Source organism: Grammomys surdaster, unplaced genomic scaffold, assembly GCF_004785775.1.
Source record: "Grammomys surdaster isolate TR1022 unplaced genomic scaffold, NIH_TR_1.0 126219, whole genome shotgun sequence".
NCBI classification, from domain to species: Eukaryota; Metazoa; Chordata; class Mammalia; order Rodentia; family Muridae; genus Grammomys; species Grammomys surdaster.
Window position 1 is genome coordinate 4,017,472 of NW_021621022.1, and position 24,836 is coordinate 4,042,307.

At 41.4% G+C, this 24,836-nt stretch overlaps 2 protein-coding genes across 12 annotated transcripts in view; one reads left to right on the top strand and one right to left on the bottom strand.

Moving 5' to 3' along the window:
- Positions 1-5,734, bottom strand: part of Hmbox1 (homeobox containing 1) — a 129,149-nt gene extending 123,415 nt beyond the window's left edge. For 8 of the 11 annotated variants that reach the window (XM_028758696.1, XM_028758688.1, XM_028758687.1 and 5 more), the window contains exon 1: positions 5,454-5,700. The gene's annotated coding sequence lies outside the window, so the exon portion shown is untranslated. Of the gene's footprint in view, positions 1-5,453 lie in introns of all 11 variants that reach the window. The other 3 variants (XM_028758693.1, XM_028758694.1, XM_028758692.1) reach the window with 1 other exon arrangement.
- A 218-nt stretch (positions 5,735-5,952) lies between these two features.
- Ints9 (integrator complex subunit 9) overlaps positions 5,953-24,836 on the top strand; it is an 85,727-nt gene continuing 66,843 nt past the window's right edge. Inside the window, exon 1 of the mRNA XM_028758717.1 lies at positions 5,953-6,238. Within this exon, the coding sequence (XP_028614550.1) occupies positions 6,230-6,238 (9 nt within the window). The 5' untranslated portion in view covers positions 5,953-6,229. The remainder of the gene's footprint in view (positions 6,239-24,836) is intronic.

Here is a 24,836-nt window from a genome sequence, read left to right on the forward strand (position 1 = left end):
AGGGTACACAGTGGTGAAAGCTGGTTTTGACACTGGTGGAATGACTCAAAGTTGGAATTTATTTGAAAGGCTGCAGAGCCACTGAAGGATTACAGGAAAAGTATGGCTGACAATCAAATTCACATTTTCCTTTGGCAAGATCCCTCAGGTACCAGTGTAGAATGACTAATGAAAAAACAACTGCATAAAACAAGATTAGTTAAGAAACTGATGTAATGAGTCAGAAACAATGAATTAAGAGAACAGCAATAGAATGAAAGGACGTTTACTCAGATGACAAAATCAACTCCATATCACAATTGCAAGGTGGACTAGCCAAACCAAGAGTGTCAGGATTAACACTATCCTGATCCAAATCACAAGGCAGAGAATTTCAGTGCTACATCGTTCTCATTTCAGCAGAACCCACATTTGACTTTTCCCTGTATAAAAACTGAATCTTAGGCCAGCAGGTAAGGTAGCTCAGCAGGTAAAGACATCTGCTACTAAGCCCAAAGACCTGTGTTTGATCCCCAGGACCCACTATGGTGAGAGAGCCAGCTCCTGCAAGTTGTCTTCTAAAATCCATGTGCACATCATGGCAGGTTTTGCATTAAATAAATAAATGCAAAAAAGAACATGACTGTATTCATTAAAAATCAGTGTTCCTTTGCAACTCCACAATGCTCCTTAAACAAGAAAATTACTAATGTTTCTAATGCACCATATATATGCAGCCCTGGACAAAAGATGGACAAACTACCAAATATATTGCCTTAGCTTGCTTCTGATTGCTGTGATAAAGACACTATGACTAAAAGTAACTTGGGAGGGAAGGGTTTATCTGCCACGTCCACAGTTAAGGCAAGAACTCAAGTAGGACAGGAATCTGCAGACCACAAAGGGACCTTATTACTGGCCTGTTCCTCATGGCTTTCTCAGCACTCTTTCTTATACTCTGGAGGACCACCTGCCCAAGCGTGGCACTGCACACAGTGAACTGGATCCTCCTCTTATCAGTCAGCCGCCGAGGAAGTGCCCCACACACTTGCCCACAGCAATCTCAGATGTTTTCACAATTGAGGTTCTTCTTCCCATTTGACCCCAACCCACGTCACAGTGAGAAAAACAAAACAAAACAAAACAAAAAACAACAACAAAAATACTTCTCAGGGCATATATCCAGTAAATATTTCAGTCAACAGCCTAATAAAAATCTCAATGGACTCGGAATGAACTAAGAATCAGGTACATCTGTCTTAAGACTCAAAAGATAAAGAAAATAGCCCATCACAACAAAGCTAAACCACTGCTTTATAAATCACTTAAATTGCAATTTTTAGCTTTTGTTCACAATTTTGTTTGTTTGTTTGGTTTTTTGTTTTTTGTTTTTTTTTTTTTCTTGTTTTTCGGGACAGGGTTTCTCTGTGTAGCCCTGGCTGTCCTGGAACTCACTCTGTAGACCAGGCTGGCCTTGAACTCAGAAATCCCCCTGCCTCTGCCTCCCAATTGCTGGGATTAAAGGCATGCGCCACCACCGCCCGGCCACATTTTTTTTTTAAAATAAACCCATAATGCTATTCCTACATCATAAGAGTCCATAAACAGTGATTAGCTAAAACCTAAAAGTTTTATATCAGATAATCGTCAGAGAGTCTCAACTCATGTGCACCTATGATAGATGGGTCCTCAGTCTAAGTGAACGCCATCTTGGGCACAGCTGTGTCTAAGAATCTGAGTCACACGCTAGTTATTTAGTACTAGCTGAAGAAAAATGTCAGACTGATAGACTCCCATCTGAGAGAACTGTAGTTTGGCAGAATCTGATAAAACGACAGTTTACAATGATAAGGAAGCCTCCAATGTGTCTATAAAGTGGACAGCATGAATGGTGGTTATACTTAAGTCTCTGCTATTTGTGGATCAGATTGCTTTCATGGCTGTAGGTCTGAAACACACACACAGATATACAGAGAGACAAACAAATATACACACACTTCATATACATTTGAGTACGCATATGAATTTGCATATGTAACACTCTAGATATGCTATGTTTTTTATTCATGACAGTCTTGTATAAAGTTGTACAAAAATGAAAAGAAAAAGAAAAACCAATAGCTATCAGAAAAATCTAGCCAAAGAATAGATAATAAGATTCTGGAAGCCAAAATATCTAAATAAAGCAGAAACGAAATGACCAAAGCACATTTTTACTGGGTGCTTTTAAGACTAATCCATAAGTGTTCACCATTTTTAAAAGTTGAGCCGTACACCAAATCCTGCTCTATGATAAATTTATAATTCCCAAGAGAAACAACCCAAGCTTAAAGAACAGATTACAAAAACAATAGAAAAGCTGCAACAGATGAATCCAACAGTAAACCTGCTTTGCTTTTTATAGAAACAAGGTAGCCAACTGAACTTTCAAACTAGAGCCAGAAATAACATGACACATAGGAGACTTAAAAAGAACAAATTAATATACAATGTACAATGAAGCAAGCAAGAATACCCATCAACACTTAGTATAAAATTGCAGGAAGAGAAGAATGAGATCTTTGTTACAATGTGTGTTATAACTTAGAAAAACAGAGATATTAAGTTTCCACTTGGGCTAGAAGATGAAATACACCCAGCTGTGCAGATGAAGCCTTCTGTTAAGGCATTCAGCACATTACTAAGGGTTCCTATCCTTGATGCACTTTTGCAACTAAACAGCTTTGCATATATGTACACTGTGCACAGAACTAGCAGCAGATTGGTTAAAAACAGCTTGCATTTTCAATTTCCCATAAGGTAAAGGCCGAATTTTTTTTTTCAGAAATGATCAGATTAAAATAAATATGTCTTTACAGTTACGGAATGAAATTTTAGGCTGGACAGGCACCAATGCCCCCATTCTCTCCTTTTTTTCATAAACCATATGACTTCCACATGCTGAGAGTGTTTTATGCTTTAGTCTGCAGTAAAGGCTTTACATCATTTTAATGCCCCAGTACTCAAAATGCAACAGAATCAGCCCAATGAATATAAGGAATATTTGGTGTTCATGAAGCCATTTTTATCAGGCTACTAGTCAGAAGAAGTTTAATGAATGCTTTTCCCATAAATAACTTCACGATTTCATTGATGAGACTAAACATGAAGATTCAAGGAAAGTGCAGATGAAAAACATTCATTTTTCTAGGCGGAACATTTTAGTTTGTCATATCTAAAATGATTATTAAACATTTAAAAATTCAATATCTACTAGAATACATTTTGGAAAAATACAAGTAAACAACTATTACGTTGTTACATGGAATTTTCTTCCATCTTTTGAAACTTAATGTTTCAGGTTAAGATAAAGCTTCAAACAAGTAATTCTAAAAATCCTGGTTTTCAACAAACCAAAGGCTCAGTTTCGAACAGCGTACTGTGTACAAAATTATATTTAGGTCCATTCACATACTTAATGCTCAACGTCATGAAAACAGTCCCCTCATCTGTGGGAATAATCAACAGCAGAAATTTCAAATCAAAGACTAAACCTACCATGAAATCCCAGTGTATCAATGGTACTTTCACATGCTATATAATCTAAAAGCCCATAGCTAATAGAACCAATACATTCTTGACCAAACACATAAATACATGAAATTCTCAAGTCGAAATAGAAATGATGCCAATTATTCTTTTAGTGATTTAAAAGTCTATGATACCACAAAATTATCACAGAGAGTAATTGAAGAAGTTGTATTTTGGACTGAGGGAGTACAAAATGTATGATCTTAAATTCTCCTGGTGTAATGTCATTAAATATTCAAGACTGTGAGAAACAAGAGATGTTTCATTCCAATCCTAACTGAAAATTGAAAAATAAAATAAAAATTCCCAAACTTGACTTATAAGCATAATACAACCAGATCTAGCAACTCAACTGTGCAATTTTAATAAGTTTAATGCAAAGCACTGAAAACCTGATGTGATAATGACTTGTGGCATAAATGCAAAATAACAACAAATTCGGGTTCTTTTCACTTAACGATGCATTTTATAGTGAAACCACAAAAAGCATAACCCATATTAGCACAAACTAAGCAAAAAAGTACAGGAGGTATTATGTCCATCGGTAAGAGAAATGTTCTGTGCCAAGGAAGGAAGGAAGGAAGGGGGTGGGGGAGGGAGGAAGCTAAGGAAAGATAGGAAAGAGAAGGCAAAGATTTCTATTATCTGCAGGTCCCCAGAAAAAGGAGCACGTGACTATACCCTATATAACAGACGAGGGTTTTCTTTTTTTAAGCTTTAGACAAAAATAAAAACAGTAATCATTCAACTTTAGGTAGCGTGTATCTTTACTGCTAAGTGCATTCTTTGCTTCGCTCACCCAATGCTTCCTCACTCTTCCATACCAGTTTTCAAGCAAATGTGACACAGAACAGGGTGGGGTAGAAGAAGAAGAAAAAAAAAATATGCAGCGCCTTCCAGCGCACCGCCAACCCTCTTCCCCGAAAAAAATTTCCAACAGTTTTTTCAACTACAAAAATAAGTCGCCCTATCTACCTCAGGATACAGAGCAGACGTTCTGTCTCGTTAGAAGACACAGATGCGTATGGCATTTAGCACTCGAGATTCCCAACCCCACGTTCCCGAATTTTAAAATAATTGGCAAGCCACTGAGCAAGATGACAAGATACCTCTACTTACTGTTTCGGGGTGAAGGTGGGCGGAGGACTCCTTTCAAAGTAGCCCCAATAGTGTAACCAAAACACGGTTCCGGAATAAAATATTAAGAGACACTTTTCCTTTCCCACCTTTGGCTGCCGACTTAAGGCAAAGAAGCATCTCCGTATCACATCATCTATATAGTCCTGCCGGGAGTTTGGGGTGGAGACTGGCCAGGAAGGTACGGAGTGTGAGCTGAGCGCCAGACACTAACGAGTTACTGAGACCCCAAAACCCTGCATAAGATCCACGGACCAAAAGTCCAGCCCGGGACTCGCGCGTGCTTCCCAAACCCAGGCCGCTTATCTCTGACTCCAGCCATCTAACTTACCATCTACAGACATTCCTTCAAGACGATCCCAGCACCCAAGTACACGTCGCAATTTAAAACACAGCAAGACACTCCCCAAACAAACCAGCACACCTCGAAACCACTCACAGTTTCTCAAACTCCCAAGCAGGAGACCCCAAAGTCCAGGATTCAAACCTTCCGCCGGTCCTGGAGACCAGAGAAGTTAAGAAGCCATCGACGCCTCTCCACGCCCGCCCCTCACAAACTGCCCCACCCCACACCCGCGCACGGTCGCCCCCTCGGAAGTACCCCCACTTGCTCCCCTATGCTCAACCTGGCCACTCCAGAGACACATCTGTGGCGCCTACTCACTTTCTCTCCCACCAAACATCTCGACATTTTTTTTTCCTTAAAGTAATGAGAGAAGTGAGGAAAGAGACTTGAGGCAGTCCGGCTTGCAAACGACCCCACTCACCTCGAAAATCCAGCTGAGAGTTCTCTGCACCCGGCTCAGCCCCCTCCCCAGCGTCCCAGTGCAAGGCTGAGGGAGGGAGGAGGAAGGCGGGAGGGGGAGGGGATCTTCACCGCGGGGCACCCTGCGGGAGGGGCTGAGGAGGGCTCCAGGCCCGCGCAGGAAGAGCCGAGGGGGGAGGGGAGGCCCCTATCTCCCAGTCTCCCCCTGAAAACCTCCCTTGTCTCAATCACATCAGACTGACTGTCTTTGTCTGGCTGACAACCGCCATATTGATAGCAACAGCCCCGCTCCCACCTGCTGCCGCTGGGCATCCCTGGGAGTTGTAGTTTCCGGTTCCCTAGAGAATAAGCGCAGAGCTGAGGGTCTGAGGCCCTAGGGAACTACAGCTTCCAGCAGGCACTGCGCCCATACGCCTTCCCACAAGGAGGAGGGGAGCGAAGAGCTGAAGCCGTGCGGACTACATATCCCAGAATACTATGGATGCTAGACCCAGATGAGGGACATGATATCATGCTGGGATGGAAAGGAAGGATGAATTGGCGGCGGCGATGAATTTGAGCGGACGGAAGGAGGTGTTTAGAGAGAAAAGGGAGGAAAGACGCCCACAATGCCCATGATACCTATAGTAAAACTACATTTCCCGTGAAGCTCTGGAAAGTGCGTAAGAAGGGAAGACTCCAAGTCCCGCGATGCTCTTGGCTATAGAGATTAAACCGGAAGATCCTTCCTTGTCTTGAGAAGTGAAGAGACTGGTACTGAACAACCAAAAGTCCGATATGAAACTGGTGAGTTTCCGCTACTAAGTCAGAGGGCAAAGGTAAAGCTATATCCCTTTGGACTCTGTCGCCTCCACCATGGTTTGTCACGGAGGGAGGTCAACAGTTAAAAATTTGCTGGACTGTGGCAAGCTGGGTTTTGTGATTGGGATTTGAATTCCTTCTTGCACACATCCCACAGCCCCTGCATCTGTCAGGATGTCTTCATTACTGTTTGGCAGATCCCTTTGGCCAAACATGAAGTTATATGTTACCTTTCTTCACCCTTGGGCTAAAGATAGGCTCCAAAACTTTGGTTTGGTCATGTTTCTCAACCTGCACCTGAGAGATATAATAGGTCATCAACCTCTTTCCACTTAATGAGCACTTGAATGGACTCCCTACTGATGTTGCAAGGCTGGATTCTATCTGAACAGAAAGTAGGAACTATCAGACAAAAGGTCTAAAAGTCCTGTTACTCCTAACTGCCTTTCGAATTACAAGAAAGAAGGAGTTAGCCAGAGCAGTGAAGCATTCCGGTTTAGAGCCTGCGGCTCTAGGGAAAACATGCCTCCTGGAGAAGTCACTGTGTGGCAAAACTCAAACACTTGGGTTACAGGTGGCCTTTTCAGATATTTGCTTTGCACCATTTTACTGTGCACACCGTTCTAACAAGTTGTTTTATTTAAGCTCAATGGAATAAGTAGAATAATAAGGAAAGCAGGTGTGAAATGCATGTCATCAACCTCTAATACCATACATTCTCACTGCCAACTTATTGTAGAATCTTCCTAATTGCTACATGGAGATAAATATCCTCAGTAAAGATTGAAGCATGTTTGCTGTATTCTGTTTAAGAGAAAAGTGCTGTGGAAACGTTTATCCCAGAACACCTTTCTTCTTTTCCCCTCCTCCTCCTCCTCCTCCTCCTCCTCCTCCTCCTCCTCCTTTTTGAGATAGGGCTTCTCTGTGTAACCCTGGCTGTCCTGGAACTCTCTTTATAGACCAGGCTGGCCTTGAACTCAAGAGATCAGCCTGCCTCTCAGAGCAACTTCTTTAGGAAGGTATCAGAGCTTAGGTGTTTTTTGCTTTACTCATAAAATCTTCTTTCTTGACTTATAGACAGAGGTTAAAACAGGGAAGGAACAAGTGAAAAATTAGCCTTTCCCTTTCAGAATCAAAAGCTGATGACAAGAAGCCAGATGTGGTGGCATGCACCTTTAATTCCAGCACTCGGAAGAGGCAGAGGCAGGCAGACCTCTGAGTTGGAGGTCAGCCTGCTCTACAAAGCGAGCTCCAGGACAGCCAGGGAAGGTGTATAGAGAAATCCTGTCTCAAAAAAAAAAAAAACCCAAGGAAAGAAAGTGTTCTAATTAATAATACTTCCTCTCTCCCTTTTCAAACAAAGTGTAGATCCAATAATTACTATCCATATGCCAAAGTGGTTTCTCAGTAAGTTAAATTTATGTGTTGTGTCGACCAAAGGGTTTGTATTATAAACTTTCTCAGGTCCTCAAGTTTTAGCTCTGTTTACTGCTTTAAGAATGTGAGGTTGGCTGTGGGGTTTTTTTTTGTTTTCATGTTATAGGAGTTAGGGCTCTATGTCAGTCGCAGCATGGTTGCCTGGGATGCACTCAATACATTGAGTTTGAGCTTCAGCATGCTCGTCATGAGTTACATTGTGAAACATGTACACGTTTTTGAACAAATTCTTGTTTTTGAGATAAGACTTTCCCTAATGCCTTTTCCCCACTACAATGAGGGATAGCCACATCTCATTGATTTGTAAGGCCCCCGGAGTGGGGAGACCCCCACTCAAGCAACAGGGGTTTTTGACTACCCAGAATCACTTGAGAGACCGAACTTGCTGCAAACCGCAAAAGGCTTTATTTCCGGATTTTGCGATATCAGTCGACTGAGGCCGAGACTCCCAGGAGGAGTGTCGACCCTGAGGCTCAGGAGCAAGGGGTATTTAAAGGAGAAACCCGAAAACCAGGAGCGAGTGGTGAAAGTAGAAGCCAAAAAAAAAGGCAACAGTAACTCATATTACAACAATAGTTGGAAAGTTTCAACCTATTATTCAGCTAGTCACAAACCAGGGTGGGAAGTGAGTAACATCCTATATACAGAAAGTTTCTATTATTCCACTAATCACAGACCAGGGTGGAGAGTGAATAACATCCTGTATACATTCTTTTTGGGAATGTGACCTTAACCTAGTCATTTACCTCATGGTCAGTGACTTCCCTAGGTGACTTGGCCAACCTATATTATTAGTTCTGCTATTCTTTGTCAGAACAACCTGGCTGAGTTGCCCCCTGGCTAGTTCTTTCTTCAGGTGGCCAGCTAGTTCCTTGAACCTAGGCCTGTGAACTTGCTAACCTTATTTCAGATGGGGGGCTGGGGGGGGGTGGTTGTCCCAAACTTTATCCTTTCAGATTCTTTTCTCTTAATGGAAATTTCTTGAATGCATCTGTTTTTCTGTTTTCTTACTAATACTGCTTTTGTGGTGGTTTGTTTCACTTGGCTTTTGGAGTTCAGTAAGACCTTCTGTCCTGGTTAGGTTTTGTTACTGTTGTTTTTTTGTTTATCAACTTCACACAAAGCTAGAGTTACCTGGGAAGAGGGACCTCAAGTGAGAAGATGCCTCTATTAGTCTGTAGGGCATTCTCTTGATTGACAATTGATGTGGCTGGGTTCAGTCTATAGTTTGTGGTACTATCCCTGTGCATGTTCTTAAAGCTGATAAGAAAGCAAGCTCAGCAAGCTGTGGGCAGCAAGAAATAAATAGTCTTCCTCCATAGCCTCTGTTTCAGTTCCTGCCTCCAGACCCTGACTTCCCTTCATGATGGACTGTGATCAGAATGTATAAGCCACTTAAACCCTTGGCCTCCTTTTGGTCATAGTGGATGTTGGGGTTTTTGGTTGGTTGGTTGATTGGGTTTGTTTGTTTGTTTGTTTGTTTGTTTTATGGTTGGTTTTGGTTTGCCTTTACTTTTGTTTTATCTCAAGACAGGATCTTACTATGTAGCTCTGGCCATCTTGGAACTTATTTTGTAAACCAGGATGTCTTCAAAAGGGAACTCTGCAGCCCCTCTGGCCTGGAACGCACTCCCTGGCTCAGCTGACCTCAGAAGTGCAGGGGTCAGCTGATACTTTGTTTTCACCGATTCAAGCAACTTTGATGGGATTTATGTTTTCTAACTTTATGCTTCACTTTCTCCTTCTAAATATTTGTTTGTATTGATATATATATGAGTGAGTGCCCACTTATCTGTGTGAGTACCATGTGTATCCAGGAGCCCAAGAAGGACAAGGAAGATGCTGGACCCTCAGGAACTGGAATTACAAACTACCCCATGAGGGTTCTGGAAACCAAACCCCAGTCCTTTTTGAGAGCAACAAGTGTTCTAAACCACTAAACCATCTCTCCAGCCCCTTGCACCTCACTTCCTGTTTTAAAACGTATTTGATTATTTTGTGTCTGTGAGTGTTTTGCTCCCATACATGTCTGTATGCTGTTTGCATGCCTGGTGCCCAAACAGGTCAGAAGAGGACAGAATCCCAGGAACTGAGGTTACAGACAGTTGTGAGCTATCATGTGGGTGCTGGGAGTCAAAGCCAGGTCAGGTCCTCTGGAAGAACAGCAGTGTTCTTAACCACTGAGCTGTCTCTCTAGCTCCTTGCACATCACTTTGATGATGGCTTTTCACATGCACACCGAAGACAGTGAATGCCATTTGAAGACTTTCTAGTTAGATACTAACTCAAAAGACTTAATGACTGACTATATTTTTACTATTATACATTATTCTGGCAGCTTTATCAGAATAAATTCATTGCTATTTCCTATTATCCTTTTAGGAGAGCTTGGAAATAATATCTTCTAAATTGGCACATTTTAGAGCACAGTTACTTTTTGATATAGGTGGAGCCTAATCAGATACAGCCTAGTGGTCAGTTCAGCTAAATGATAGAAGTTACCCAAGTCCCTGGCCATGAAGTACACTGAGCAGACTGACAGCATGTGAGCTTGAAACCATGGTAGGGAGTCTAGTGGTGAAGTGAGGGTTAAAGTGAACTCTAGGAGGTTGAGGATGCAGGAGCTTTCTGAGCTATTTCCAGTGACTGACAAAATCTTTGTGCTTATCCAGTCCACAGATATTTATTATGCAACTGCAGGATACCCATAACATTTAGTTTCAACACATTCCATTTTAACTGTTATGTTTGACCTCAGATAGCTATGCATGGAATTACTTATAATTTTGCTGAGACATAAGCTTGAATGTGACTTTGAGATTAATGGCACTCTTGTGAGTGAGGCAGGCACCTTGCCTTTACATGTTGGCTCTTGACAGCTGTTGTCACTGTCTCGTTAAAGGCCTGAAAGGGAAGTCATTTTGATCTCCATTATAGTGTACTTACTGAATTCCATGAGGGGAATTGTATATTATTGTTGCATTTATAATTTTAAAACTTGGAAAGGCCACAGACTGCATCTAAGCTCTAGGGCCGCTCTTTGTGCAAAACTATTTCATTTTTACCTGTTCAAACTCACCGTTACTCCTGGGAAAACAGATGGAACAGACAAATACATTTATGTATCAGCTCAGTAGAGGAGGAGCAGAACTCCAAGTGCAGTTGTAGATTATATAGAAGGTCTTTGTTTAAAACAGCAAATGCTGCTCCAAGGTCATTTAACAAATCATTAGGGGTTAGAGGATGGTTGATTCTCACCTTGTGTAGACATTCCTGGCTTCTTCTTGACAGAGTGACAAATTCTTCTGACTTCCTTGATCTTGAATCAGGAGTATAACATCTTTCTCTGTAAATGATAGTCCTTCAAAATCTCACCAGAAACTGCCGCATGTATTGCAGTTTGACTGTTAAAATGTCAACCTGATTTTTGGGTTGGGGGGGGGGGGGTGTTCAGTTTCTCCTCGACAGTTGATTAGTGCGCCCTCCTGTGTCCCTCTGATGTAATGTCATGTCAAGCCTTTTGAACAGTGGGATTTTATCACAGCCCCAGTAAGACAGATGTTTTCCATTCTTAATTTCCTCAAGCTCCGTAAAAGGCCTGTATGGCATATAGCCTTACAACATACCTTGTATTGTAGTGCCCTGTGATAAAAGTGGACATTTTGCATTTCAGAATCCTAAAAGGAAGTAACTGCCCTAGTGGCTTACCCTGAGTACTCAGAGCCCTTTACCAGTTTCTCTGATGGTCAGCAGTATGTTTTTGACAGACAGCCCACAACAGGAAGAGAACAGTCTCCCCCCCAACTCAAGGAAATGTAACCATTCCTGGTGGAAAATTGGTTCCTAGCTTACTATATTTCAACAAAAATCCAAGTATAAACCATCCTCCACCTCTCTGTCTTCACTCATTTAGTCAGTCAACAAATCTTGAACACCTCCTTTGTACTAGGCATTGTTCAAGGGACTGGGTATAGTGCAGAGATCAAAATAGATGTATTTCCTGCCTCTCTGAAAATAGCTTGCTGGGTTTGCTATAGGATTCAGACAGTGTTACAGTGAGTGCCATGATTTAGTTATATTGTTGATCATTGACTCAAGTATTCTTGTAGTAAAATAGTAGAGATTTTAGTTTTACTTGTAGTCAGTAATATACCTTCTTAAAATGTTAGTAATGTCTAGCTGCCACTAGCTTTCCATTATTCTGGTAATATGTGAGAAATCTGTTGCCTTTTTTCTTATGAATATAACTATCTCCTTTCCTGCGTCCTTGCTCCTTACCCACCTGTTGCAGACCTTCATATATACAAAACATACTTATAGGAGGAATTGTGCATATGGAAAGACATCTCAGAAAGGGGGTACAGGGATTCACACCTGTAGTCCCAGCACTTGGGAAGCAGAGGCAAGAATAATGATGCAAATTCAAGGCCAGCCAGATCTACATAGTGAGTTGAGGCCAGCAAGGAATAGGTATTACAGCTCTGCTCCCCTCCCCCATTAAGCTAAACAAACAAGTCAATAAATAGTGTGGTGCCCTAAGCAATCTTTAAAAAACATTTTCAAAAGATCTCCACTGTTGTTTTGAAAATGCCAATGTGAGCCGGGCGGTGGTGGCGCACGCCTTTAATCCCAGCACTCGGGAGGCAGAGGCAGGCGGATTTCTGAGTTCGAGGCCAGCCTGGTCTACAGAGTGAGTTCCAGGACAGCCCGGGCTATACAGAGAAACCCTGTCTCGAAAAACCAAAAAAAAAAAAAAAAAAAAAAAAAAAAAAAAAAAAAAAAGAAAATGCCAATGTGTGATCGTTAGGTGTTAAGGTGAACAGAATTATGGGCTCAAGCAGGTAGGCAAGGGATATGAGCCACAAAGATCCTCCAAAGCTCCAGAAAAGCACCAGCTGACATACCAGGCAGGACGAGTACGAAGATGATTGAAGCCAGAGGTTCTGAAGAAAAGTAGGACATGGAAAGGGACTAGAAAAAAATATTTTTTAGATTTTTAAATTTAATGCTTGAGTGTTTTGCATGCGTGTATGTCTGTCTATGTGAGAAACCAGGTCTTGGGTTCAAGCTGACCTAGGGTTGAACCCAAGTTAACCAACCAGCCAACACCTAACACCAGTTTCCAGGTTACTCTCTAACAAACCTGCACCTGGCATGTCACTCTCTTAACAACCACCAATCAGGAGGAAAGCACAAGTTTATGATTTCCTCCCAGCACCAGCCAATTATTTTAAAGGGCAACAAAATTCCATAGGAGCTCCCCACTCAGATGTGTGCCAGGCTAGAAGCCGCTTACTTGCTTGATCACCTCTAAATGCTTGCCTGAAACTGAGCTCCAGGCTTCACCTTCCCATCCTGCTGCATCAGAGTCGGCGGTGAGCCTAGGCTTGAGCTTGAATAAGAAGACCCTAGTGCGAGTGCATTGGAGTTGGCTCCTTGGTGGTCCTTTGGGGTTTGCAAAGGGGCACAACATATGTGTCAAGTTCATTCATAGTGCCCAATGAGGTCAGAACAGTTGTCCTCTGCAAGAACAAGTGCTCTTAACTACTAAGCCATCTCTTCAGCCCCTAGAAAAAAACTTGTTAAGAGTCAACTTCAGAGCCTCAGGATGTTCATTGACCAAGATGAAGAACTTACAGTGAGAAAAACAAGTTTAAATCACCCAATATCACTGTATATCCATGCCTTAAAGATCTCAAATGTTTACATTTTTTGAAGTCACGACTAAGTGAACTTTAGCTTCCATAAAGATGGATAGTTGGGCAGACGACATTCACAAAAGCATCTCTTCAATACAAATTGTGAAACTAATTCCCCTTTTTGCTCTTACTGTAGTTAATTTTTTTAAATCATTCATGTTTATAAAGGAATGGGGAAAGTTTATAACAAAATATCTGACATAATCAAAATTTGAGACTTATGGCTTAAGCAGATACTGTCTTTTCCTAAGTACAATTTATATGTTTATTTTTCGTTATAATAAAAGAAGCATATGTGATGATTAGTGTCTGTTGTCAGCTTCATATCACCTGGAAGATTGCTAATCCCAAAGATTGGAGGAGAAAGACTACTGACCCAAATAAATCATCATGGCCAAATTAATTAAAGCAAGCTTTTTTATTCTTATATGAAGGCTGTCTCCCCCTAAGGTAGGGGTTTAAGAGGCCAGCATTAGATGTGAAGAAGACAAGAGGTTATTGTTGTTGTTGATGATGTTGTTGGGTTTTGTTTGTTTGTTTTGGAGTTTCGGTTTGGTTTGATTTGGGTTTTTTGAGACTAAGTTTCTCTGTGTAACCATCCTGGCTGTCCTAGAACTCCCTTTGTAGATTAGGCTGATCTTGAACTCACAGAAATCCTCTGCCTCCCAAATGCTGAGATTAAAGGTGTGCACCACCACGCCTTGCTAAAACAAAATTTTTATAGCTCAGGGGCATAGGGTTTACAAATTTGGGGGATTTGGTGGGCAAAAATAGGCCAGGTTATAAGGACAGAACATTAAGCATAACAAGGTAGCTGTAATGACCTCCTGAAACAAAGACAGTCATAACAACAGGTAGTCATAGTAAGATAGCTTTGACAACCCTTTTGAAACAAAACAGGGTTTCCTTCCTGGAACAGGAAATAACCTAGTTTGTTTTTACTATAAGATGGCTTTTATGCCTAAAATTTAGGCAAACTGGTTCTTCAAGATGAGCCTCTGGGCATGCCTGTGAGGGATTGTATTATATTAGTGGAAAAGGAAAGCCTTGCTTACGATGGGTGGACTGTGAGTCATAGGCTGTGTAAAACAGGAAGAGCCACCTGAACATTAGTAAGAGTACATTTGTCCCTCTCCAATCCTGATTGTCAATATAATATGACAGCTATTTTAAGTTTATGTTGCCATAAATTCCCTGCCATATGGTTTGTACCTTGAACAGTGTCCAAAATAAGCCTAGTCTCCCTTAAGTTCGTAAGTTGCCTTCGTAGGGTGTGTACCTCAGCTGCAGGAAAGGAACTGAGGTGATATAATTAGGCCTTCTAGTTAAGGATTCCTTCCAACTTTTTTTTTTCTTCAGATATCTGGAAAAAGGAATATAAAATGGTAGTTTTAACAAAGTATATAATAATGTTTTCCTATTTTTTATATTTTAGACAGCTTTATTGAGGTATTATGAAACATGTGCATTTAAAGAGTCAAATATATTGGGTCTTTTTTTTTCAGTGAATTTACAGAGCTATTCACTCATCATCACAATTTCTCCAAAAAGACCTCTTACCCTATGGGGTCCATGCAGCCTCTGATGTACTCTGTCACTGGAGACTTACTCCTAGTCTTTTCACATGAATTGGTTCGTATACTGTAGTCTTTTATGTGTGACTGCTTTCCCCACCAAGCCCAGCTGTGGGAAGATTGTAATCGACATGTCCAACTTTACTTACTGTAAGTCTTTGTGCACTGTTGTCTAAGTTGTAACAAAACATACACAATTTAAATGTACTTTTTGACCACTTTCAACATTCACATTGTTATATAACTGACTATACATGTTTAGAATGTTCTTTGATTGTACATATTAAATATTACCCACTTCCTATTCCCCTCGGCCTCTGGTCATCAGCCATTGTCATTTCTGTCCCTGTGAATCTGGCTGTTCTAGGTACCTTGTCAGTAGTCATATACAGTGTGCACCTTCTCACTGGCTTAGATCACTTAGCAGTGTTTACAGGATTCCTCCACATGTCAGAATTTCCTTCTTAAAGGTTGAAGGATTTTCTGTAATATAGACAATATTCGGTTTAATCAGACCTTTTGACTACTTCAGACACTGTGACTACAAATACCTGTTCAAGCCCTTGTTTTCAGTTTGCTTGTGTATTGTTTTTGTTTTCAATATGTACTCAGAAATGAAATTGTTAAACCACCCAGAGTTCTAGTTTAATTTATTGAGGAGTCTCCACAGTATGCTCATGGTAGCTGTACCTGCGCCCTTTTATAATCTCACCAGGACAGCACAAGGCTTCTGATTTCTCTACATTCTTGTTAATACTCATTTTCAATCTGAGCTGATGTTTTAGAGATAGCTATCCTATATGTGGTAGTTCTGATTTGCATTTCCCTGATTATTATACTGAGACTTCCTTTGTGTACATTTTTGTTTTGTTTTTTATATTGCATACACATTGTTTGTTAACTTTTAGTTTTGAAAACAAACTGAATATGTAAAAATCTAATAACAAAAAGCGACAAGGCTCTGTCTGGACTGGTGTGGTAGCACAGTGTAATCCCAGAAGTCAGGTGAGGACAGGAGGCATAGGAATTCAAGGTCATCCTGAGCTACATGGTCAATTTTAGTCCAGCCTAGGCTACATAAAACCTTATCTCAAAAATCAAAAACAAGACTAATTCCCTTGAGGCTGAAGCGATGGCTTAGTGCTTAAGAATAGTTGCTCTTACAGAGGACTTGGGTTCGGTTTCTAGCACCCACATCAGACTTGAACTCACAGAGATCTGCCTGCCTCTACCTCCTGAGAGCTGGGATTAAAGGCATGCACCACTACTGTCTGGCTTAGTTTTTCTTTAAATTATTGAGCCCCAAGGACAAGAAATCTTAATCTTTTACGTAAATCATTTTACTGCCTCAGGTTCCAAAGAGCCCAGGGCCTTCTGGCCTCTGTGGGCACCAGGTATGCACATGATGTACCATCATAAAAGTACTCAGACATATAACATAAAGGTAAATAAGTCTTTAAATGTGTACATATGTGTGCATATGAATATTCCCTCCTAGCCAGGTGGTGGTGGCGTACGCCTTTAATTCCCAGCACTTGGGAGGCAGAGGCAGGCAGATTTCTGAGTTCGAGGCCAGCCTGGTCTACAGAGTGAGTTCCAGGACAGCCAGGGCTGCACAGAGGAACCCTGTCTCGAAAAACCAAAAAAAAAAAAAGAATATTCTCTCCTACTCTATCCTGTTCCCCAGAACAACTTCATAGTTTGGTTTCTTGAGTGTCCTTGGAGATAGTTTGTGGGCTTATGCACATGAATATAATTAAAATCTCCTTATTTTTTTTTTTTGGAAAATGATGGTATTGATATTTTATGTGACATATTGTTTTGTCATGAGTTAGACATGTACAGATCTTTTCTAATCAGTTTCTAGAGCTATGGGACATGGTGGCACATGCTTTTGATTCCAGCACTCTGGAGCTGGAGGCAAGAGGCTCAGAGGTTCATCCTCTACTGCTGCTGTGTAGTGAGTTTGAGACTACCCTGGGCTATATGAAACTTTGTTTTAAGAAGAAATCTACAACTGAATGCTCGTGCCTAATAAACAAGAACCTGGATGTAACAAAATTCAAGGACTTTTTGTTTTCTATATACTTCAGTTCTAAACTATGAAGTGTTTTCAATGTTCCTTTCAAGTATTTTTAGAAATACTTTTGACAAACACTTTGTATTTTGGTTTCCTGAAGGGATAGTTAGAGCTGTGGCACTTAGCCTGTAGCTGGCTCTTGCCAGTACCTCCCCTCCTACCCACCACTTCAGTGTTAGCAGCAAAATTGTTTGTTTTTTTCCTGGCTAAAAAGTGAAAACATGGTGTGTCGACATGGCTGTAATCTGAGGTCCTTCTCCTGTGTTGGCCAGAACACCTTTGTATGTTTGTAAGCACATTCGTTTTCATCCCCTCCAGGTCTGGTCACTCTCCAGCTTTACACTGTTTGATCTGTAGGGCTCAGGCCGAAACTTCTGTATTTTCCTTCCTCATCTTGCTTCTCACTCCAGAACTCCAGAGCATGCCAGACATCACATGTTCTATAAAATAGAAACCTTTCACTTTCTTACAAACTTAGAATGATTTGTTTCCATTAAAATCCTTTGTGTGTGATTTTTGCAACCAGGTTAACTTATTAAATTTTAAAGAGATAATTGAAGTAATAAGAAAAAACATGTACATACATATAGATGTATGTATATGTTTCATTTTTTGTGACAGGCCTTCTCTGTGTAACCCTGGCTGTCCTGGAACTCACTTTGAAGACCAGGCTGGCCTTGAACTGGCATTGAACAGGAGGGAGATCTGCTTCCCCTGAATACTAGGATTAAAGACATCCATCAACACTATCTGGCTTAATATTTCTTTAAAATTATTGAGTTCAAGAACAAGAAATCTTTTCTTTTATTTAAATCATTGTACTGCCTCCTTATTGTGTTTTAAAACTTCTTCCTATTAGGATATTTCCTTTTAAATATATATCTAAGCAGTCTCTCTCTCTCTCTCTCTCTCTCTCTCTCTCTCTCTGGAGCACAAGTGTGTGACATTTGCTCACATGTGTGTATAGGGTGCATGGGCTCTCTCTCCACCTTATTTCCTTGAGACAGAGTCTCTCTATGAGCCTGGGGCTAGGCCGACAGCCACTTGCAGGAGCACAGCCACACCCAGATGTTCACAAGGTGCTGAGCTTCTGAACTCGCACAGCAAGTGCTTTTCCCCACTAAGCCATCTCCCCAGCCCTAAGTGCTGTATGTTCTTACCATTACTGAACTGGAATCTTTTCCTACATACACAGGACACACATGTCCTTGTTAGTTTTGTTTTACTATTTATCCTGTTGGGTTTTATGAAATTTCTAGGTATGTATCTTTGTAGCTCACTTTTGTTCAGACTTCATTCCCATTGCATGTAGCTGCATTTGTGTGCATGTGAAGTGGTTTGGGTTGATGATGGTAGTGGGCGTCTCCGTCCTGTTTCTGATATGAGTGGTCCTGCCTTATCAACACATCACCTTGATGCTGACTTTGGGTTGAATTTCTTGAATAATTTATGTCCTATAGCTAGCTGCTTTCCTGTTGTAGAATTTTCTAGTCATTACTAAAATGAAATTCTTTCACATGGTCTAACAATATGTTATTTTTTGCAGGAAAGATCTATTTGTGTTTGATTGTTTGCCCTAGGCAGTTAATTATATCTTGTAAGCCATTTCCAGAGTTTTAAGTAAACAATGGATTTTACAGCTTGAAATCCTAGGTGACTTTTAGCCAACTCACAGAAATAATAAGACTTCTCTGACCTCAAAAGAAATGGCAAAGTTTCCTCAAAAAACAGCAGCCAAAAATAGCTCTTTCTCCAGAGACAGGCCCTATCAAGGCAAGAAATGTAAACAGATAGTCTGTTAAAATAAACATAATTGCCACTTACATGCTTTAAAAAAATGTTATGGGAACAAAAGGGGGCTCAGAGCCAGGCCTACCTGGCAGCGTATTTATTTTAAAGGGTATTTGATTCAAGCTGCATAATTCCAGTAGGAAGAAGAAACTGTTGCAGAATGATGACCTCTAATTACCAGTAAGAGAGGCAGTAGCAAAACCCCATTGTCTGTTTGTCTGGGACAGTCTAGTGAATGTTACTGAGTGAATATTGAGCCTGTATTATAAGCAGCACTGTTAGTGGTGTGGGACGTGCCAGTCAGCCTGCAGACAGTGTGTTATTCCAGCGTGTGATTGATGGGTTTTAGGGGATGGTCTGAAATAGGCAGTAGTGGCCTGTGTAAGCTACAGGTTGTAAAGGATGAGTTCCATCTAGAGAATCACAGCTTCTTCCAGAAGTAAAATCTGATCTGGCCTTTACAACGCTCCTGACTCGGCAGAGGATTGTAGCTCGGTGGAAGGATGCTTGCCTAGCATGTACTAGACCCTGGGTTCCGTCCTCAGCACCACTCACACAAAAGTACTTTGATTGGTATATATGTCTAAATAGAAGAGTTTTAGGTGGAGAAAACAGCTAAAAGTAAAAAGGATGTCCACTTAAGGTATTCATTTCTCCAGTGATGGGCAAGTACAACCGACTGGTTCGTACTCCTCACAGCAGTGTGTGGTACTCACAGCTTGTTATTGTGGAATATCATTTTCATCCTGTGTTGTTAGCATCAGAAAGGTTGTGAGTTTGACTAACAGCAGTTACTGTAATGGGTGAGACTGGACAGACTTATCACCCAGGAACTGCTGGAAGGGGGCTAGCAAGTGAGATTTAGTGTTTAATAATAGCTGTAGGGCTTTTACACAAATTTGGTAGTCTAAATATTGACAGGATTTTTCTTTTTCATGTAAAGTTTCAAGGAAGTCTTAAAAGTACAAATTTTGAACATATGAAGATTTTAAATTCATCTCTTGGGAAGTCTTAAGACAGGAGTAAGAACCACCTTGTATATAATTAAAAACTCTGGACTGCAGAAGAAAAGGTATGACTCTGGCTGCAGGCAAAGTGTTTTGGAAAATGGCATGTAATCAAAACATGAAGAGTTGAAGCTTAGCACATCAGAGCAAACCCAAAGTCGGAACTACCTGTCTGCTGGGGGAGTGGGTGGTTAGAAGAGGATGGCAAAGGCATCTTGAGAAGAGTAAGGCTAGCTGATGGCTGGGCTATGAGAAGAGATTGGGATCTAAAAAAGAGAGAACGGCACTAATAATTCCTTGCCTTTTGTCTTTGTTGAGAAACTCAGGGATGGGTGTGAAGACCACATTCTTCCAGACTCAATAAATAGCTTGAATATCATCAGAACCATCAACCGATTAATCACTAGCCAGTGTGATGCTGTGTTCAGAGCTGTGAGGTTACTGTGTTCTGATTTAGTTTGTCATCATTATTATTATCATTATCATTGTTGTTATTGTTATCACGTGGGGTGGACAGGTGTGGAGAGTGGTGCACATGCTATGATGTAGATGGAAAGCTCAGAGGTAACTTTATGGCCTTGGCTGTTTCTCTCCTTCCACCTCCTGTGAGTTTCAGAGATAGAACTCAGGTTGTCAGCCTTGCATGGCAAGTACCTTTCCTCACTGAACCATGCTCACTGGCTCCTGGTTTGGTTTTGTGACATAGCATTTTGATGGGAATTGTAGTGGTTTGAATAGGTATGGCCCCATAGATTCATGTTTTTGAATGCTTGGCAGTAGAGAGTGGCACTATTAGAAGGTGTGGCCTTATTTGAGGTGTGGCCTTGTCAGAGGAAGTGTGTCACTGTGGAGATGGTGGGGCTTTGAGGATATATATATATATATATATGCTCAAACTCTGCCCAGTGTAAGACAAATCCAGTCTCCTCCTGGCTGCCTTCAGATCAAGATGTAGAACTGTTGGCCCTTTCTCCAGCATCATGTCTGCCTGCATGCTACCATGCTTCCTGCCATGATAATAATGTACTAAACTTCTGAAACTGTAAGCCAGCAGCAGTGACACCGTAACTATAACGGAGATGCCACACTGACCTTGAACTCACTATGTAGGTGAACCTGCCCTTGAACTGGTACTGACTCAGCTACCTGAGCACTGCAGGTACAGGATGACCTGCTTTTAGCAAAAATTTCCACACAGTAAAACTAGCCCCATCTGCCATCATTCACACAATGGGGTGAGTTTTAACCTATATATGCACCCATGTGTGCACATTAAAGTGGAAGACATGTCTGTCAGACTTGTCCCTCTCTCAGCCAACAGCCCCACCCCCTCCCTACCTCTGCAGCTTTTCCTATTCTAGTTTATATCGGTGCTGTGCTTGCCTGTTCCCAAGCATTGTTTAAGTAGAGCGACACCATATGTCCCATTTGTGTCTGTTCCTTTACTCAGCATAATGTTGGCCCGAAATTTTTGAAGTATGAAACTGGTATTGTTGGCTTGAGTGACACAAAGCCTAAGGTCCCCTGGCTATATCTTGCAGCTTTGCAGAGGACTGACATGCTGCTTTGGGGGTTGCCATCTTCATATTGGGTTCCCTAGGTGCCCCTGGAAAATTCAGCCTGCTGAAACGCCTTCTATGTTGAGCCAGCTGCTGAGATCCAGTGCAAATCTGCAGCGAGGCCAGCAGGGTTCTGTCCAGGGAAACCCACTGGACTAAACTTTCCTCCTCAGGGAGGAATCAAAAGAATATTTGACTAACATGTAAATTTTTTAGACCTATTTATTTTATGAATGTGTGTTTTGTTTTTGTCTGAATTATATGTATGCGCACCACATGCATGCAGGTTATTATGAAGGTCAGAAAAGGTCACTGGATCTTCTGGAACTAGAGGTACACATGGTTGTGAGCTGCCAGTTGGTGTTGGGAACTGAATACAGGTGCTCTACAGGAACAGCCAGTGCTCTTAGCCACTGAACCGGCTCTACCTCTAATATGTACATTTTAAGGGCTTTTCTGGAAATAAAAATAACTATTATAAAATCAATAAGCACTACTGTAGATAGGTTTTTCTTTTTCAGGGAGGGAAATATAAAGAAATAAAAATCACCTGTAATCCTCTGTAACCAGTGACTAACACTTAAATATACTTGAGCACTAATAGGCTGATGGAGACTGTGTGAATCATCCAAAGTATGACTCAGTTACCAGATTGAGCCTGAGTGACAGAAACTCTTTCCAGTGACTTAAACAGGACAGATGCTTACAGCACTCCTGTATAAAGCAAGTACAGAGATAAATAGTTCAGGGTTGGTATAGTGGGTTCAGGTTCCTGCTAGCATGTTATAACATGTGACTTCATCTTCATGTTCCAATATGAATGCCTGCTCAGGCCATAATATTCCTATCCTAGCCAACAAGAAAGGGGTGGAGGCAAAGAAAGGCATGCCCCTCTCCTTTGGATGAATTCTTTTTTTTTTTTTTAATTTATTTATTCATTTTTTCAAATCGTAATTTTTACTTATTCACACAGGGGTTATAAACACAAAAGGGCAGGGCATGGGGAAGGCGATGACACTGGAGTGTGGGTGTTCAGGGGGAATACAGATATCTTTCAGAACAGGGTATCGGCTGGGTGAAGGTTCGGGGACAGGTCGCTATGACTCTGCCTATGATTCACTTGTCCTTATCTAAGTTGGTATTATCCACCAAGGCTACCTACTTACAAGGTCTATGACTACTCAGGCTGGTAAATTTCTACAAAAGCTGCCTGTTTACAATAGCTTATAGCCATCTGTTTCAATGTTTTTCCACAGAGACCCAAGACTTAGTGTTAGCATACATGTATGACAGGCCTATTGCTGATTTTAGGCCTATGGCTGGTTTTAGGCCTTCAGTATATAAGCAGGGCTGCCCCTGACATCTCCTCCCTTCTCTAAGTATAGAAGGGCTGTGGCGATTCCTAACTTGTGAAGGCGGGGATAGAGGCCTGACCTCCAGTACTTGAAGGGGACCTTATAATGGCTCTGGTCCTCCTGTCATTGTCCAGTGAGGCATGAGGGCCATACCCTGGATGAATTCGTTTTGTTTTGTTTTGTTTTGTTTTGTTTTGTTTTGTTTTGTTTTGTTTTGTTTTTCAAGACAGGGTTTCTCTGTATAGCCCAGGCTGTCCTGGAACTCACTCTGTAGACCAGGCTGGCCTTGAACTCAGAAATCCACCTGCCTCCGCCTCCCAAGTGCTGGGATTAAAGGATGTATTCTTAAAGTTCATATACCACTTTGGTTTCCCTTGGCTGAGATTTCTTTTCATAGCTATGTCTGATTACAAGTAAGACTAAAAAATACAGTCTCTGTTCCAGGTAGCCACAATCACACCTTATATTTAAAATCCTAATGTAAACAGATAGGTAGTTGCTTTGCTTTTCTTTCAACAGGGTTTCTGTGTGTAGCCCCAGCTGTCCTGGAAGTCTATATGTAGATCAGAGTGGCATCAAACTGAGAGACCCACCTGCCTTTGCTTCCCCAGTTCTGATATAAAGGAATGAGCAACCAACATGTGGCCAGTTGCTTTGCTTGTAGCCATGACAACATACCTGCTGAAAGCAACTTAAGAGAAGGCTTACTTTGTCTCAGGGTTTGAGGGTATAATCATGGCAAGAATGTAAGGCAACCAGTCACATGGTATCCACTGTCAGGAAACAGAGCAGTTACGCTGGTTGCTCTCTCCTTTTTATTCAGTCCAGAACAGTATCTGTGATCCTGCCACAACAGGTAAATCTCTCTGGAAGCACCCTCATGGACATGCCAGCAGTTTGTCTTCTAAGTGATTCTAAAGCCCTTGAAGTTGATGATCAAGATTAACCTTCACAAGGTGACAAGTGTCACTGTGAAAAGCTTTTCATTTTGAGTATAGTTAACTGTGAGTATTTCACAAGATGGCACTGAGCATTCACTCTGACAGTGAACACTGAACACGGGTTTACTTCCCAGTATGTGGGTTCTGGGACTAACTCAAGTCATCAGACTTGGTAGCAGGTATATTTACCCTATAAGCTATCTTGCCCACTCTTAGTTTATTTGAGGAACCTCTTACTATGTAGCCCAGGCTGGCCTCATTCACAGGAGTCCTTTTATCTCAGCTTCCTGAGGGCCTGAGTTACAGGCACAAATGCCCTGTGCCTGCTGTATTTCTCCTCCTTTACAAACCAACAACAAAAAGTGGCTGGTGGGGCCGGGCGGTGGTGGCGCACGCCTTTAATCCCAGCACTCGGGAGGCAGAGGCAGGCGGATTTCTGAGTTCGAGGCCAGCCTGGTCTACAGAGTGAGTTCCAGGACAGCCCGGGCTATACAGAGAAACCCTGTCTCGAAAAACCAAAAAAAAAAAAAAAAAAAAAAAAATAGTGGCTGGTGTTTAAAGGAAATAGTCACAAGTACAGAAATAAGAAGTACATGGTAGAATGATGGGATGATGCCCGCTTGGAATGTTTTGTTGCTTTTGTTTTGTTTTATGCTGAAATAGCAAGAATTTGCTCAGAGATCCTGTCTGTCTCACAAAAATAAAAGCATTATAGCTGTGGAAATTGCTAGAACCCTGATACCCAGTGTCCAAAGCAAGCACACTGTGTCAAAGTCCAGCTTTGACCTGACAGGTAAACTGAGGCAGAGTGGGCCGTTGGCCACTTGGTAGACTTTTCTCTGAGGGAATAAAATTTAATCTCTGGGGCTGGTGAGGCCAGCGAAAAGGGCGAGGGAACACACATATACACAGACACACACACCTGGTGGATGCAGCAAGCTTCAACAAGCTCCAACAAGTTTACATATGTACATGTATACATACATACTCACACATCTATGTATATACATGTATACATACATACTCACACATCTATGTATATACATGTATACATACATACACATCTATGTATATACATGTATACATACATACACATCTATGTATATACATGTATACATACATACTCACACATCTATGTAT